The 18,049-nt window shown below is 31.4% G+C and overlaps 1 protein-coding gene across 3 annotated transcripts in view; it reads left to right on the top strand.

Moving 5' to 3' along the window:
* Positions 1–18,049, top strand: part of PHIP (PHIP subunit of CUL4-Ring ligase complex) — a 122,910-nt gene that overhangs the window by 50,892 nt on the left and 53,969 nt on the right. For all 3 annotated transcript variants that reach the window (XM_072965524.1, XM_072965523.1, XM_072965522.1), the window contains exons 10-17: positions 939–1,009; positions 2,441–2,541; positions 2,638–2,678; positions 3,592–3,690; positions 4,505–4,658; positions 5,093–5,227; positions 16,497–16,625; positions 17,702–17,927. In XM_072965524.1, the coding sequence (XP_072821625.1) occupies positions 939–1,009; positions 2,441–2,541; positions 2,638–2,678; positions 3,592–3,690; positions 4,505–4,658; positions 5,093–5,227; positions 16,497–16,625; positions 17,702–17,927 (956 nt within the window). The remainder of the gene's footprint in view (positions 1–938; positions 1,010–2,440; positions 2,542–2,637; positions 2,679–3,591; positions 3,691–4,504; positions 4,659–5,092; positions 5,228–16,496; positions 16,626–17,701; positions 17,928–18,049) is intronic.

The raw sequence follows: 18,049 nt of genomic DNA, 5'->3' as shown, positions 1-18,049 counted from the left end.
TTTTGAACTTTTTTCCCTAAATGATCACAAGACTGAAACCATTCTGTGTTCGATAGCTATGGATTGTGAAAGTTAGGCAGTGTACTCTGGTTGAAGGCTCTAATTATTTTTTAATTATCTCCCCTAATCTGAGAAAAACTAAGTCAGAATATATATTAAGAAGAGCTTTAAATATAGTCACTGTATTGGAGCATTATATGTATATTGTAACTGGTATTGGTAAAATCTGTAATTTAATTTTTATTTAATATGGTTGATTTTAACACTAACCATTTAATGTCAATAGTGTAAGACATATAATCTATAATGCAATTATACAGTTAATGTAAATATGTTGAGTGTGACCTATTTTCTATAGATCACTTTTAAATGAGCATTATAGTTGATGTAAGAGTCAAACAGTCTACAGATTTTCACTAGGATGTAAGATTACTTATTGGATTCTTAAAAGGCATATTTTATAGAAGGTAAAGAGAGGGAGATGTTTACTTAACAATGTCTAATATTGAAAAAGTGTAGTTATTGTTGGTAGACATACACCACAGAGACAGCACCTATTTTGCTAGTTTGTTCGTGTTAACAAATGACTTGTGTTTCCTTATGTATTTGTGCATTGCTTTTCTACTGTATGAAACTGAGAACCTGCTAAATTTGATTAGAAGTGAATGTAACTACATGTCTGGTATGACATTTGCTCTGAAATTGTTTCATGTGTGGACTGTTGTATAATCAGGAGCTCCTACAAAATCTGTATTTAGAATTTCCACAAGATCCTGCTGATATGACATGTAATGATTTTGAGCTTGTTTTTAGGAAGGGAGCCATCTGCTGCTTCTTATTAAATTTTGTCCTTCTGTAATTATTTTTTAAGACCGCTGAGTTCTGGTGTTGCTGGTCCTGTTGGGATGTTTTTAATTGGCTATTTTTTTGTACTACAGTCCAAGACCTGCAAAATTTACTGAGCGCCCTCGGCCTGGAGTTCAAATGATCTGTTCTTCTTTTAGTGCTGGTAGGATTTTTTTTCTTCCTAATTTTCCACTTAAAGATATATTAGAAAGTTTCTAGTGGAACACATAAAACTTTGGAAAATTCTTCCTGTTGTAATATAAATTATATTCTCATGCATATACTGGGGATAATCATAAATTAACTTATAAATATTTGAACTTTTAACACCATCATTCTTTGGGAGGAGAGAATAAATAGTTTCAAAATTGACTATTAGAGAATAAATCTTTGAATAGTTATCTTACTAGAAGAAAAGTTTTGAATGTGTTTTATATTTCCATGGATTTTGTAGGTATTCATAGCTAAGTAAATTTGATAGATATTTGTTCATCTTTATTAATTACTTTGCTCCAGATTGTTTTTATTTGCTCTTAAAAAGTAGCTATATTAACAATGCTAAAATTCTAATTATGTTTCGAGTTTATGTAGCAGCATTTTGAATGGCTATTCAAATAGATCTTTTTAAGCAAATTATGATCTGGAGATTTAAAATGAATTGATAGGAAAATGAAACAGAAATTAATGTTCCTCATACCCATTACTTTCACATTTATTTCTAGTTTTACTTTTTCTTTTCCTTTCATAATTGTGAATAGCAGCAGTAGTACTGAAATAAGTGATTGCAAACTGACAGCATGAATCTATTTTTGCCATGCTCTTATCTAAACATCTTCAATTTCTAACTTTAAGATTTCCACTGCTACTGCCATGAAGACAGTTTTACTTCTAGTAATAACACAGATATTCTGAAAAATTGTGCTGAACACTGGAATTTGACACAACACTGTAAAATGATTATGAATCAATAAAAAATGTAAAAAAAAATAAGAAAAAAAAATAACACAGATATAGGCACTATATATGCTTCAGAGTACTCTGAATGCAATTATATATAGCACTGCTTTCAACACTATGGGGGGGTGTTGTTTCCAAGAGAGAGTAAATTGCATATACAAAAAAGTGTAATGCAAAGTAGAACGTATGTGCTATAAGACAGAGTCTTAATGAGAGTTCTGAAGAGAGCATGCTCATTTGATTGCAAGTTTGTTAAGTGTATACTGAAGGAGTTGGGCCCTAAAAATTTGATAGGATTTTAACAGTTGGGAAAAGGGGCAAGAGAGAGATTTCAGCAGAATTAAATGGCATGTTGCCACTGATAATACTTACTGAAACCATTTGTAGGAGAAAATAAATACTGAAAAAGTCTTCCTAGTCAAAGCTTATGTGTTAGTAAACTTTCTTAATTTCAAATTAGATGTATAATACTTAAGATATATACATATATGTACATAATACTTAAGATAAATATGAGTAGTTTTAGAATGAAGTATTTGTCATTCAGTATATATTGTGATTATGTTGCTTGCATTATCTAATTGTCAGAGATTTTGAAATTGTATTTTACTCATAAATGTTCACTGTTATTCCCTAGGTGGAATGTTTCTGGCCACAGGAAGCACAGATCATATTATTAGGGTTTATTTTTTTGGATCAGGTCAGCCAGAGAAAGTATCAGAATTGGAGTTTCATACTGTAAGTATTGCTGAAAAGAGTTAGATGAGTACAATTTAAATGAGTCTAACAGTTTATATTCAGGATCTTCTTTTTTGTTCATCTGTTTATCTATAGGACAAAGTGGACAGTATCCAGTTTTCCAACACTAGTAACAGGTAAAATAATTATTTCTGTATGTCAAATTTAAGTTGACTTTTAAAATTACAAAATAAAGACAATTCTTGTGATTAGGTTTTTAGTTAGATTTGTATATTAGCCACCTAAAATAAAGATCTTCACCAGTTACAATGAAAAATCAGGATAGCCTTCACATGCATATGAACATACCTTCATGTTTTATCTGTAATAATGTTAGTTTATTTGACCACTTTTAATAATAGGGACTTTTACTCACCCTATGTATTTTCTATACATATCAAAGTGTAGAGAAACTTTCAGTAGAGATTGGGAATGTATCATAATGTAATATTTGAGGCCAAGCTGTTTATTGATGATAAACTTAGATGATATTTTATAAATTTTCTCACATTCTTGCTTTAAATTAAAGAAAGATATTTCTTCACTTTGAGTAGAATGATCAGTTCTCTTTCTAAGATAGTAAATAGTGGCCTTTAATCACTTTATATATATATATTTTTGTTATTTATTTATTATTGTATTATTTAATTATTTTTATTTTGGCCGAGGGTAGGTAATTAGGTTTATTTATTTTTAGAGGAGGTACTGGGGATTGAACCCAGGACCTCGTGCATGCTAAGCATGCACTCTTATCTACCACTGGAGCTATTCCCTCCCCACCTTGAATCACTTTTGAATGCTATTTTTGAGACCTTACCATGAACATTAGGATGTGTGTGTATAAAATTTTTAAAGCCCGGGAAGATTCAGAAGTTCTTAGATTTGCAAAGAATATCAAATAGAATAATCTCTATTATATTAGAATACTGTGTAAGTGAAGATGAGTGCTGTCTTTTTTTTTTTATAGCATTTTTTAAAACAACTCTATTGGAAGGTGCATTTTGGTAAAATACATGTGATTTTTCTTTGGGTGATGGCCTCCTTTTACAGGTTTGTAAGTGGCAGTCGTGATGGGACAGCACGTATTTGGCAATTTAAAAGAAGAGAATGGAAGAGTATTTTGTTAGATATGGCTACTCGCCCAGCAGGGTAAGAGATCAAATTTGAAGTATTACATAGATATAGCTAGATCATTTAAAGTTGTAAAGCTGTATTACAGGTTGGTGTGACTCTCAGTCTATAAAAAGCCTGTATCATAATCTATGTTAAAATGACTACTTTTCTGTAATAACTAGAGGTGCTTTTGGAGATGAAGATGTTGATTTTAATACAGTGATTTTTTGCCCTGTGTGAGAAGACCTGTTGCATTAATGATTTCTTTCAGTTCAGTGTTGTTAAGGGGATGATAGTACTGTAAGAATAGCTGCAAGTTTTACTAGTTTTTTCAGAAAGCAGAATATATTATAATGTTCATTCTGTCACAGGGATGATGTGATATATCCACTGCTTATCTCCAGCCAAGAGAAAATACACTACACTTTGTTAATTGTTATTTTGGTTTTAATATTGTATCATTTTTCTATATTTGTATTTGTGTGTAGTAATCTCGGATGGATGGGAGAGCAAAGTAGTCATTAGCAGGGCATGACAGCAGCAGTAAGAGATGGAGAGTGACAGCATGGCACAGAGTTCCTGGATCCAGAGAGTGTTAAAGCCAGTGATATTTATTCAAGGTCATCTGTTAGTAGGGGCTTAAGAGTGCTGGAATCCTGATTCTGCTACTCCTTGCAGTGATTTTTGCCATCGTTCTGTGTTGGTTCAAACTATTCTTAATTACTGTGTTAAGCAATAGTTATTCATGTTAATGAATATAAACTATATGAAAATGTATTTAGGTTTTTGTCATACTGATATTTTAATAAATAATATCAGTGTAAACAAATACTGCCTCCATCACTTTCAGCCAAAACCTTCAAGGGATAGAAGATAAAATCACAAAAATGAAAGTAACTATGGTAGCATGGGATCGACATGACAATACAGTTATAACTGCAGTTAATAACATGACTCTGAAAGTTTGGAATTCTTACACCGGTCAACTAATTCATGTCCTAATGGTGAGAAAAAAAGACTAATTTTTATTTGGTATAACTAAAGCTGATTATACAATAGAATACTTTCATCAGGGAATAAAGTTTTTTATGTTATCTAGAAACTCTTACTTGCTAGATGGTCTTTGTGGGAGAATGGAAATAATTTTAAAATGCAGTTAAATAGGTTTAGTTTAGAAATAGAGATCCTTGCTGTTTTTAGTATGGAGGGCTGGATCAATAAATAGTGTTGTCAGGTTTTACCAAATGATGGCAAATCCCTAGACAGTGAAACTAGCTCAGCTTCATTATTATACATCAATAAATTTGAAGATTTTTTTACCACTTTAATATTTCTTAAAAGTCATATTTTAGAAATAATTGCAAATATTAATGTTTGTTTGCATTTTCTTTTTATCTTTTAATATTTATAATTCTTTACCACTTAAAAAATATTTCAGGGTCATGAAGATGAGGTATTTGTTCTTGAGCCACACCCATTCGATCCGAGAGTTCTCTTTTCTGCTGGTCATGATGGAAACGTGATAGTGTGGGATCTGGCAAGAGGAGTCAAAATTCGATCTTATTTCAATATGGTAATTAGCAGTCTCTTCATTTTATAGTTGCTACAGATTTGGGGAGTTCTTGACACTGGTACCCTGCATATCACAAAGGAAATCCATCTAAGAATTGATTTAGACATTATTTTCACTTTAAGTTTCAAAAAAGAGTTATTTATTAGACACTTTTATTGAGATAACTAAATTTAAAAGAAAATTGATTGTACATATTACAGTACCTGTATATTGGTGATAACTAGTTTTTAAAATAGTTTTAATACTGACACTTTGATGAGAAACTCACAAGTATGAAAAGATGATATAGATAAGAAAAATGTTTGGAATACCATGTGAGGAAACTATAAATAAATATTTTTATTGTGTTACTGTATTTAATCAGCAACAGTTTTCCAGTGCAGAAGAATTTGATTCAAATATAGATAGCCATTTTAAAATTAAAGCCAAAGAATCAGGTATTCTTGCCGTTTATCAAGCTTTGATATGTTAGATATTTATTTGGGCTTAAGCCCTTTTCCTTCCGCATTCTGTTTCTTATATAGATTTTTCACATATTTTGCTGAGTATCTGCAATGGTTTAGCACATACAGCTGGTTGTGCAGTGTTTCCACTCTAACCACTGTATGAAGGAAAAAGTGCTCCTCAGATGGTGCTCTTGTGTGTCTAGTGACATTTTTTTAGTGTACTTTCTGTATATCAGGGATGCCTTTCAATAAGGAAAACAAGTGAAAGCATGTGTTTCTACTATTTCAGCAATTTAATTTTTTTAAAAAATTAATTTTAACATCTAGTAATAAACTATAAAATAATGCAATAAATAGTGTGTTATTAGAATTATTTTGCAAAACAAAACTTTCACAAAAAAGTCATTTGTAAAATACAGTGGCTTGTGAAATTTTTCATGAAAATGGCACCATACTTGATTTATAATCACAGTAAAGTTGGTTACTTCTCTGCAGTAAGCAGAATAAAGAAGGAATTTTTATTAGTGAAGGAATTAACTTTAGCTGTTGTGGATATGCCTTAGTGTACATAAGGTAAGATATAAAATTGGTCCAGTATTTTTTCTAAAAAGATCATGTTAATTGTATAATTGTCAGTGATAGATGGATTTCCTTAGTGATTATGTGTATAGAGAATTTTTAAAAAGCAGGTCCTTAAATATGCTGGTAAAGAATTTTTTTCTTTTCTCCTTTTCTGTCCTTGTGTTTCTGATTTGCTTCTTTTTGGAACGTCTTTGTTGAATTAGGAAATACATCGTATCTGAGTTTGTCTTTATAGCTTCTAAAGAAAAGAATTTGTGGGCTATACATGTTAATTTCATGTTTTCAAATGTCACTGATGTATTAGTAGAGGGAAGGGAAAGCTTTCTCTTATACTTGAATATTGCTTTCACCTTTAAGTTATATAAAGGTGAATTTTCCCTCATCAGGTAAGTTGATGACACTAATATTCCACATTATGATTAAGTATGATAATTGCAGCACCTTGAGACTGAAGTAATTTGCTCTTAGACCATTACAAATTAGGGATATGACCAGGAGTGGGAGTCAGCCATGTTATATTGTATAGTATTTAAAAATAGCTAAGGAATTAGTTACATTTTTGCCTTAAAAGTTATTTTTTGCTTTATAAGTGCTTTAGATAAAGATATTTTTCCTGTTCTTTCTATGAATAAGAGATGGAAAAGCCTCTTAAGGGTGGAAGAAACATATTTATGTAATAAGTAGAAATGATGTATGGTAGCCATACAATCTTCATACTATGAGGAAAACAAAACAGACTAAAAAGGATTAAATATATATCTTGCTTTTAAAAAACCAGAACATGGACTACCCCTCACCTCATTAAAATACAGATACTCCCTTTACGTTTTTGCGTGATTTTTAATAGCTTCCAAAATACTTCTACTTCCAAAATACACAGTACCTCATTTGAGTCTCATGAATACGTCGTAATATAATCAGGGTAGATTTTTGTTGTTACTCATTTTGTGAATGGAGAAACTGTACAGAAATGAAGTGCTTTGCCCAGGTTTACCTGCATCACAGAGCTATCATATGGGTACTTGGGGTTTAAACCCATATATTTCATCTGTTGCTAATATGTTCTTAATGCTAACTTTAATTATGGCTGGTCATTACAAAGCTAACTTCCAGCTATATTGAGTTAGTGAAATGTCCAGGAAAAAAATGTTTTCATAATGATACTGACTTTGAGTGGATCTTTTGATTATTTAGCTTGATGATTTTCTTTCTGTCTCTTAATTTATAAGTTATCTAAGTGCCCTACTTTTTGTTCTTCACTCCTTTTGTTCATTTCATTGTTCTTTTTTAATCTGTAGGCAGATAGAAGATAAAGCATCCAGCATTGCTATTAAGAAAATAACAACCATTTGAGGGAGAAGTAGAAGCTTGTGTTCACTGTCTGCTATTCATGATTGTTGAATTTTGGCTATAGTTGTAACTATTTGGCTGTGTGTAGCTAATCAGTAAGTTTGAGTTACTAAAATAACATAAACATTGATCAGGTACAAATTCAATTCATGATATTAAACTGTACTAGTAACCATAAGTTCAACTTTAGTAAATATTTTTTTGAGCACCATGCAGAGGGACTACTTACAGTGTCTTAGAGGATTTAAGGATTAATAATTCTAGTGGAATATACCCCATTTTTAGACAAGAAATTGAAAAATGTTTACACAAAGTATCGAGATGAAGTAATATTTCATGTGAGTTTTAAAATCGAAGCTTATGAAAGTAAATTCACCATAAAACTATGGCCAGAAAATAAGGAATGAAAAGAGTATCTTTAAAAGAACAAAAATTCTATTTGCAAATTCTTAAAAATACAGATTTTATCAAGTATATTTTGAGAATATTGCTTTAATATTGGTCCTTTTCATCATAATTGAATTTTCTACTTGAAGTTTATAATAAAACCTTTGCAAAAGGTAATGAAATCATGTAACAAGGCATTTTTTTGTATTAAGCATTTTTACTGTACTTTTCTCACCTATTACAGAAATTAAAAATCTTTTTAAAAATTTCTGAAAGAATAAAAATTCTTATATTTTCTAAAATGAAAGACACTGAATTTTTAAAGCCTGTGTTTGATATATAGTAATTATGTTTTAATAAATACATTTATTAATAAGGTTAATAAATTTTAAAATATTATGAAACAATATTTTAATATTATACCTGATTTCATCATTCAGATAAATATTCTAATTCCTTTTTTCCTGTATCAAGCAGTTTTTAAAATTTTTTTTGTTTTAAGAATAAAGCCTAAATCTATAAACAGATTAAAAGATTTGAGATTGAGAATTGAGAGAAAGATACATTAATTAACTCATTGTATGCTTGCGTAATCCCCTAATTTATTTCATTTCAAAATCTTATAAAGAGATTCTCAACTTGGTGGTGATATTGTCTAGAAAAACTGATGGGGTTATTTTTCTCATTTTCATTGCTAACTTTTTTCTTAATAGAGGATCTGCGTGATAAAAGCAGCTGGGGAGCGGCTGTTGGGTTTGATTTTGTTACTTAGAAGAAGTGTATGACGAATTAGGTAGTATAACACAGGGCATGATATAGGATAGATAATACATCCTCCTTGCATTCCCTCGTCCCCATGTTGTCTCATCTTTAAAAATAAAATAAAGTAATCTCTACATAAACATTTAAAAGCATTTGTTGGAAGGCCTGACCCTCTCTTTTGTTTTTTTAATGAACTAGGGAAAGAAGCTAAAGAGAACATTGTAGAGAAGACTGTGAACAGAAGATAACTTTATTCTTTAAAAAAAAAACCAAAACCTAAATTCTAGACCTTAAGTTTTGACTTATATTTACATTCATATAAAAACTGTCAGTTACTCATATTTCAGCTGAACAGACCTTGTATATAACTTGAGTGTCAGGGCAAAAGTGAAATACTTTAGGATATTTTATTGAAAGTTGATAGTGTATGATAAGAATATTTCAAACTATTTGTGTATAGTTGAGCAAGCCCATGTTTTGTCTTAGGCAGTGGCAGGAGGTAAACATCAGTATACCTTGTTTTGACAAGAGTTCTAAATTTTAGTTAAACAGTTCTAAACTCCTATTAAATGCTAAGAGGCAGATAAATTATTCCCCAAAATAACTAAAAAATGTCTGCAAACTGTCTAAACTGAAATTGAGTGCTTTTGTAATATGCCCCATTCCTTGAAAGGGGTAGGCAAATTTAGAAGTTTAATACAACCATAAATGTTCCTAAATACAAAGTTGTTTTATAGCCTTTTTTCCCTTTAAATTATCACAGTACAGCCAAGTTTTAACTACAGGTTTAACAAAATAAATATTAAATTAATTTGAAAAGATATGAAAAGAGACTGAAATGTCTTAGTTTTAGGCCACTGATTATTAGATAGTAAATAAAAGATGTTTGGAGTGGGATTAGAAGGCCCCCACATTAGTAGCTTCCCTCACGTCTCTGGCACTTTTGCTTTATCTTTTCTGTTCTCTTTTCTCTGTTTCCATTGTTCTAGCTGTGTCTATGTCTGTCTGTCTGTCTTTCTCTCCATATCTATTTCTGTAATGTTACTCAGAGCTATGGTTTGTTGCCTTTTGTCTGGTTTTGATTTTAATTGAAGAGTACAATATGTCTGGCTAGAAAGCAATTTTACTGAATTTGATTTTTGCTTTGCTTTTGTTGTTTCATGGGTAAATTCCAAATAACAATTTTTATTTATTTAATTAAATTTTCCTTATTTTTATAATTGTTAACCTTTCTTTTACTTAAGAGATTTTTTAAAAAATGTTCCAGTGTCCACTAATCCAGAACAATATATTTCTCCTTGCAACGTTCCAAACAAGCAGAGGCTGCCAATCCACCACTCAGAATTTTTGCACATGCATACTTCTGACATTAACATGTTCTCAGTGTGACCTCTATTTTAGTTTTGGAGAATGGACCTGCGTGTATAGGAAAGGGAGAAGGAGAAGGTCAAAATAGGCGTATCTCATATCATGTTCTGTTGTGAATCAAGCTTTCAAGATCTTTCATTCTCTTCCTTTCTCTCTTTTCTTTTTTCTTCTTCTCTTTCTCTTCTTCCTTCCTTCCCTTTATCTCATTTGCTGTCTATCATCATCTAACAGGATGTCATATACTTGCACTCTGTTTGTTAAAAGGATTCTTTGATGCTTCTCCAGTCCTTATTTCAGTCTCTCTAGGTATAAAATTACCTTCAGTCTTTTGATTATAAACTTGAGTTATTGTCATTTTCTTTCAGGTTTCTGGGGTTCTTTAGATTCTGTCTCTTTCTCACCTGTATCTTGGTATCAAAGACATACCTTAAGATTTTTTGCCATGAATGTAAGTTTGTCTCTAGCTTGTCATACTATATTTGGTAAGTTACTTTTATGTAGTAATTCTTTGATATGGTCTGTGAGTCACTATTTGAGACTTAATAGTTGTATAGAAAATTACACAGAATGTAAAAATGTATACAGTTGAAAAAAGTTTTGATTAGCAAATATTTGAGTGCTTATTTTGTACGTAAGCACAAAATATGGAGACCATGTGGAAGAATAAGATGTAGTCTTTCTTTTTTTCCAGCTTGCAGTTAAGTTAGGGAGATAAAATATACCTGAAAAGATAGGTGTTGATAGTTTGAAATGGTAGCATGGCATATGAGAAAAGATCATTGCTATATCTAAAGACGTTAAGTATTACTTCCAGATGGATGATTAGCGGAGAAAGAATTAGAATTATGCCTTGGAAGATAAAATTGTGTCAGAAGAAAAATAATTATAAGTAAGAGGACTATTATGTTTAAGTAGCCAAATAAGAAATGTTAAGACATGTTCATAGAGTAATTTAGAAAGTTTTTCTGAAGTAGATTTTGAAAAATGAGTAATAAAATGAAAAGCATAAATTGTAGTGGCTTGTTGGTGGCCTCAAATTATCTTGTAAGCATAAAGAATAGTTCACATAGTGGGGGTTTCGGCAAATTACTTTATATTCCAGAAACTTAAGAGAAAAATAATTTGGTTGCTAGTGGTAATATTTCAGGTATGAAATTGGATAGGTGGGGGAGATCTACTTTTTTAGTGAAATTATAATGAAACATTATAGGGACAGGTGGTAAACTTGTGAAAGAAAAATATGTAGGACTTGTTTTGTGACTCATTAGGGCTAGAGAGTGACAGAAAATTTTAACATATGTATTGAGAGTATTGAGCATAGGTGATCTTAATGATACTATTAACGGACATATGAAAGATGTGAAAGAAGAATGGGTTTTTTTATATGCTTATTGTGGTATAGTATTGGACTACTTTTGTGGAAATGGCCAGCCGGCACTTGAAGGTATAGACTACCTGGTGGGGCTAGGAGTAGAAAGAAAGAAATGTTAGAATGATGTTTACCTCCTCATGGAGATACAGAAGGTAGTGTAGAGGGTTTAAAACTAAACTTAGAAATACAATTGACCCTCAAACAACATGGGTTTGAACTGTGCAGGTCCACTTACATGTTTTTTTCAATAGTAAATACTACAGTACTACCCAGTCTGTGATTGGTTGAATTCACAGATGCAGACCGGATACAGAGGAACTGTATATAATGGAGGGCTAACTATAAGTTACATGCGAATTTTTGACCGTGCAGAGGGTCCATCTCTATCCCTCTTCATTGTTCAAGGGGTCAGCTTTAGTCATATTTAGCAGTGGAGAAGAGAGATCTCTGGGAAAGAGATCACAGTCTCTGAAAAGTGTGTTAGAGAGACACCATGCTATTATTATGTCAGAGAGGCCAAGAAGAAGAATAAATTTCAAGGAGGGCTTGATTAATAGTATTATTTCCCTCAGAGAAATCAGAACTTGGGTAAACAAGATGCTGTTAAATTTGAAGATTTGAGTTTTTTTGATAATATATTTTTCTTCTGATGAACATTAAAGCTGATTCTTCAAAATCATTTTTATGTATCTACTGGTTTTATCAAACCAGTTATAACAGTTTCCTTTTTAATATTAACTTCCTTATCTTGGCACCACTTATTTTAAATAGCTATCTTTAATTCATATGTAATAATGTTACCATTAATAAAAGAATTTTCAGTATTAAAGGAAACATTTACTTAGGAATGATCTTTTAATTTGATGACACTTGGACTATTGCAGTGTGGATATCTTCCCTTAAGATCTATTCTGTGTTTACACTTGTAACTGTAGTAGTAATTAGAAGGTGACCAGAGCATATTTGCATCACAAGAATGACAGTGTCTGTCTCCAGTATCTAGTGTACATGTTTAATTAAGTTTATTTTCCCCCAGGTTGATAAGCTTTAAAGGTTCTTTATAAATAAGGAAGGACTTTCAAGGGTAATTCTCAGCATAAATTTAGTTTCTCAGCTCTTTTATTCTTGGGATATGAGTCTGTCTCATAAAATTATTAGAGTATTTTAAAAGATTCATAATTTAAAATTGTGGAGTATTTTCTGGGTAAGATGCTCCCTTCTAATCAGTGATGTATTTTAAAAGATGAAAGAGACCCCAGAATTGACACTGATCATAGACTTGGAATAAGTCCCTAAGGGGATGATTCTACCTAAGAAAGTCCATATTTTTGACCTTCCTGATTTGTGTTGAGTTACACTAGGAGTGCATACTTCTCGTAATCAGTTTAATGTATAGTTCCTCTTGATTAATATAATTTAGACTCTATAATTGTAGTTTGCATTCTGGTGCTTTTAACATACCTCATTTCCAGATTGTCCAGTTCTTCTAAAAAGCCTTCTCAGATATTTTGTGTTAGGATTTTAGTGGACTTTAGTCATTTAAATTATCTCTATAATTTCCCAGAGATACTACATGATTTATCCATTACTGGAGAAGAAGTCTCTTTAGTCTTAGGCCTCATTTCTCTGTCTCCTTTAATTATTCATCTTTCTGCTTTACAAAAATTATACTAGAAGTTGTGGATTTTATTCTGCCTTGAAAAAGGTACTAGTATTCTTCATTAACTATGACAATTCTGTCATCATTAGCATTCTTAATTCATAAGTCTTTGTACTGATTTAATTTTTCCAAGTTAAGTATATAAACCTCTAAGATTGTGCTGCTTGTTTCTTGGAAGTATTTCTAGAACTCTTCAGTCAGTATGAGAATTTTCCTACAAAGGAATCATTATATTAACTTGTGTGGTCTTTTCATCTCTTTAAAAAACAAAATAACTATAATCACTGAATACATTTTTCTATTTTCTTTTAACTCCTATTCTTGAAATTATTGCACTTACTAGTAAATATTATCTCATGCGTTTTCTCAGCTTTCCTTATTGTGATTTAATTTGTATGAGTTTTATTATGTGGTCTTCATTAACATATGTCGCAAATAATGTTGAGCAAGCATACTTGATTTTATCAGGGGAGTAGTTCATCTATAATTCACTTATTTTGCAAATTTGTTATTATTCATTTCTTTCTGTTTTTAAACTTAGTGTGGCATGCTATAAGTACTAGCATAAGTAATATACAGTATTAAATTTTATGTTGACTTATTCTCTTATTGAGCAGTAATTTTATGATAGGTTCACACAACTTTTTTTAATTGAAGTATAGTTGATACACAATATTGGTTCATATAACTTTAATATTAGAATAGAAAAGATATTTTTCTTCCTTTTAGTTTTTGAGTGTCAACCTCATTGCTTTCTAATTGAACAAGCATATTCAAATAGTGCCTTCATTAAATTTTTTCTTTAAGAATTCTTAATCGTAAATACTATGACCCTGGTTGAAGTAGATGAAATCCTTTTCAGAGAGAAATATTTAACTTTGTTGGGGGGCTTAGTTAATCAGCATAAATTATAAAAATAGCTAGGGTATATTTAGTTATATAGGAAAGTAAAATATTTTCCTACTTTGTATCAGCTGGAATGCCTAGATAGTATTTTGTAATTAGGGCTGTTTATTATCTAAGGAGCTTTTTCTAAAGATAAATTTGACATTTTAGATAATACGGTTATGGTTACCTTTTCTAATTGGTTCATAAGTAAAGCAGATCCATTGTCTTCTTTAATGGATAGTTAATCCAAATAAGGTACCTTTGAAGTAAGTATACTTTCATTTTCTCCACATAGAGAGTCACTTTGGAGTTACACAGTTGGCTTATACCAAGAAAATGGGTGCCATCCTGCCACATTCACAGTGGCATGTGTTACTAGGATTGCTATTGTTTCTTTGCTTTTTTTAGAGCTTTGTAAGTTCCACCTCTGCTATGTATTCTTTTCGAGATCTTCTACTAACTGTAAATATGGCAACATTGATAGCGCAGGTATAGGGTTGATTAATCCTCACCACCATGCAAAAAATGTAGAGGGGGATTGCCTAAGCATTATGAAGGATGCCACACTTACGAACATGTATCAAATTTCCTTCGGTGTTGCTGAGTCAGATTTTTAGATCTCTTCCTCTGTTCTACTATGTAGTTAGAATTGTAAACTTAGACTTATAGTATTAGAGTTCAGGAAGCATTTATTATGTTAGATTTTTTAAGTGGTTGGGGTTTTTTGTTTTCTCTTTGTCTTTTGTGAAATTTTGAGTGAATTGAGATAAATAAAACACTTAACAGTGCATCCAAGAGACCTTAAATTCTTTGGTCTTGTTCATTATGTAAAATTCTGTGTAGAGATAAACTTTGTTCATGTAATTCATTATTTACTTATAACAGTTCATGTAACTTTTTATTTGCCTAGAAAACACTGAAAAATAGAGGTTTGAATCCTGACATTTCTACTTGCCTTTCATTGTTGGCAAATACGAAGCTATATGGCTGCTAATTCCCCTACGTTAACCTGGAAAAGGACTGAAGTATACTTGGAATCAGTTCCCTTCCTCTGTTGTCTTATCTTCCAGCTTTCTTCACAAGCAAGAGATGATCCTGTTTGACTTACTCAGTTTCTTGCTTTTGTGGTAAATCTTTAAATGTATCAGACATTACTTTCATATTAAATTTTAGGGAAAGTTATTCTTACTTCTTTTCCATCATTATTACCATTCAGAATAGCATTAATAAACACCAGTCTGCTTATTCCTTCTTTTCAACAAGCCAAAGGAAAAACTAGTTTTCTTTTTTAGGCAGACCCATTTGTGGTATTATATACATTTGTTAGGCAGAGCCCTTCCTTGTAGAGCAGTATTTTCTCTTGACAAAATGCAAACCTTCCTTAAGAAGTCAACTATTCTTCTAAATTTTAATTTCACTTCTGTACTTGGTGAACTATGCATTCATCCCTATGCCATATTTTTAACACTAAAGAAAGAAAATTACCACTTCTCTCTTTTCTAAGCATTTCCTGAGATCCTGGGATATTACTAATAAAACTCAATTTGTTCTAGATCAGTGGATACCGGAACAGAGAGGAGGCATTTCTTACCTGATAATGTGTGTGTGTTCCGATTCTGCTAATCCAGAAATCCAGTCACATTTGTTGAAAATCATCCTTAGTTGTTATTTGTTAGGGAGTCAACTCCCTATTTTAGTTGTTTTCTGAAATTCAGTCCCTAGATGTGCTTTAGATAGGCTAGAATTTTTACCTCTTTCAGAACACTGCTAAAGAAGTTTTCAACTGGGACATAGTCTGAAGAAGCACTGAGAGCAAAAAAATTCAGAGTGGTGATTGGCCACCTCTGTTTGATTGACAGGTTGCAGGGAGAAACCCATTCGTTCTGGATTAATGGAACTGGAAAACAGAAAACAATTATCAGGTAAAAAAAACCTTTTCTTTAACCTTTGAAATTCGCCATTTAAAAAATGAGTCAGAACATCAAGGGAATTTATTACCAAAAGAAAAACTGGTTTGTGAGCAGTGATCTCTGGATATTACTTCAAGAGTTAGAAAAAAAATCACTATGGTTACTTCACACTGTCAGCCTTTCCCGAAAGGGCTTGATTTAAATGCAGATAAGATGGACTGTAAGGTGCAATTACATTTGAAATCTGGGTTAAAGACATGAAGCAGAATACTATGGGCGGGGGAGAATGGTGTGTTTTATTTCCTGAATTGTGTCTGGTCTAAGGATAAAGAGAGTATGCTTGGTTCTTCAAGGCTTTTAATCTGGCACTTTTCATGCATATTCACAAATTTTGTTACTATACTGTGTTTGCTATACTTAATCTTCACTTCATTAGGACATATACTTATATATCTTTCATTATACAATTCTAGTAACAATAGTGATCAACCAGCTCTTCATATTTTAATGGCAGTTTTCTGACTGTTGGTTAAATACATTTCAGATTGAAGGCCAAGGACATGGTGCAGTATTTGACTGCAAATGCTCTCCTGATGGTCAGCATTTTGCATGCACAGACTCTCATGGACATCTTTTAATTTTTGGCTTTGGCTCCAGTAGCAAATACGACAAGGTAGAGTATGATGACCTGTGTATCTTCTTCTTATAGTTGTTTGTTTTGGTGGTTCTTTTTTTTTTTTTTAAATCCATGCATTATGTTTAGGGGTTGTATTTGAGGGGGTGTGTGTGATAATAATCTTTTTTACATTTCAAAAGAAATAACTTTTTACTTAGCCCACTAGAGCTAGATGGTAGTTCTTAAGTTGGGGTATATAAGGTGGGTGTGGGAAGTGTCTGTGGAGAGATTTCTTGAAATTATGTAAAATCGATAATATGCATTTATCTGGGGTACAATTCTTTCGCTTTCATGTGGTTCTCAGAAATGTATGGTCTACTCTTAATATTTTTAAATATTAAGGACCATATCTGAGATTAGTGACTAAAAGATTTAAATTGCTTATTTGTGGTAGAGTGGTATAAAAGGTTATCACAGTAAAAATTGAATAGTTCAAATTTAATAAATTCCACATTACCCAATGAAATTTTAAGTAACAGGTGTGTCAGGTATGAGTTCTTACTAATTTTATATTATTTCAGAAATTTTGGAGAAAAAGCTTATTAACTCTTAGAAAAGCATGTCATGTTAATTTTTTACATTATTATATAAACCATGCTTACTGTATACTTAAGGATTTCCTTAAATTTTGTAAGTGATTTCCTTAAAGAGTTAAATTCAAAGAGTAGATTTGTTGATTTCCCATTGCAAAATGCTAAAACAAATAATTACCATATTTAATAATTTTAAAAATAAGATAAAGCATGATAGTTCTGTGAAAGTAAAAGTACTGCTTGAAAGATTTATACCTAGATTTAATTTTACCATTTAATTTGGAATTATATAACTTACTTTTAATGTTTTTTATGTATACAATCTCTTCCTTTTCTAGAGAAAATTCAAAACAGCTACTTTTCTGGTCATAAAATTTAATGTGGAAAATATAGACTTATTTACAATTAATTCAAGAAAATAGTATTCTTTTATATTATTGCTTAATACTATGATATATATTAAGGTGTTTGCCTTTCATTAGAAATCTGTAACGATAAATTCTTCTTTGTTCAATCTTTTATGGGCCTTTCTTTTTATAGATAGCAGATCAGATGTTCTTTCATAGTGATTATCGGCCCCTTATCCGTGATGCCAACAATTTTGTGTTAGATGAGCAGACTCAGCAAGCACCTCATCTCATGCCACCCCCTTTTTTGGTTGATGTCGATGGTAACCCTCATCCATCAAGATATCAGAGATTAGTTCCCGGTCGTGAAAATTGTAGGGAAGAACAACTTATCCCTCAGATGGGAGTAACTTCCTCAGGTAAATGCTTATTTTCAGAGACAACCAGATTGTCCTTTTTCTACTGAAGTCTTACAAAATTGCTAATTGGGTAGAACTGGTGTTTTTACTTAGGTTGAACTAATGAGAAGTAAAATGATTTT

Source organism: Vicugna pacos, chromosome 8 (genome assembly GCF_048564905.1).
Source record: "Vicugna pacos chromosome 8, VicPac4, whole genome shotgun sequence".
Taxonomy (NCBI): Eukaryota; Metazoa; Chordata; class Mammalia; order Artiodactyla; family Camelidae; genus Vicugna; species Vicugna pacos.
This window is presented reverse-complemented; position numbering and strand designations above follow the sequence as displayed.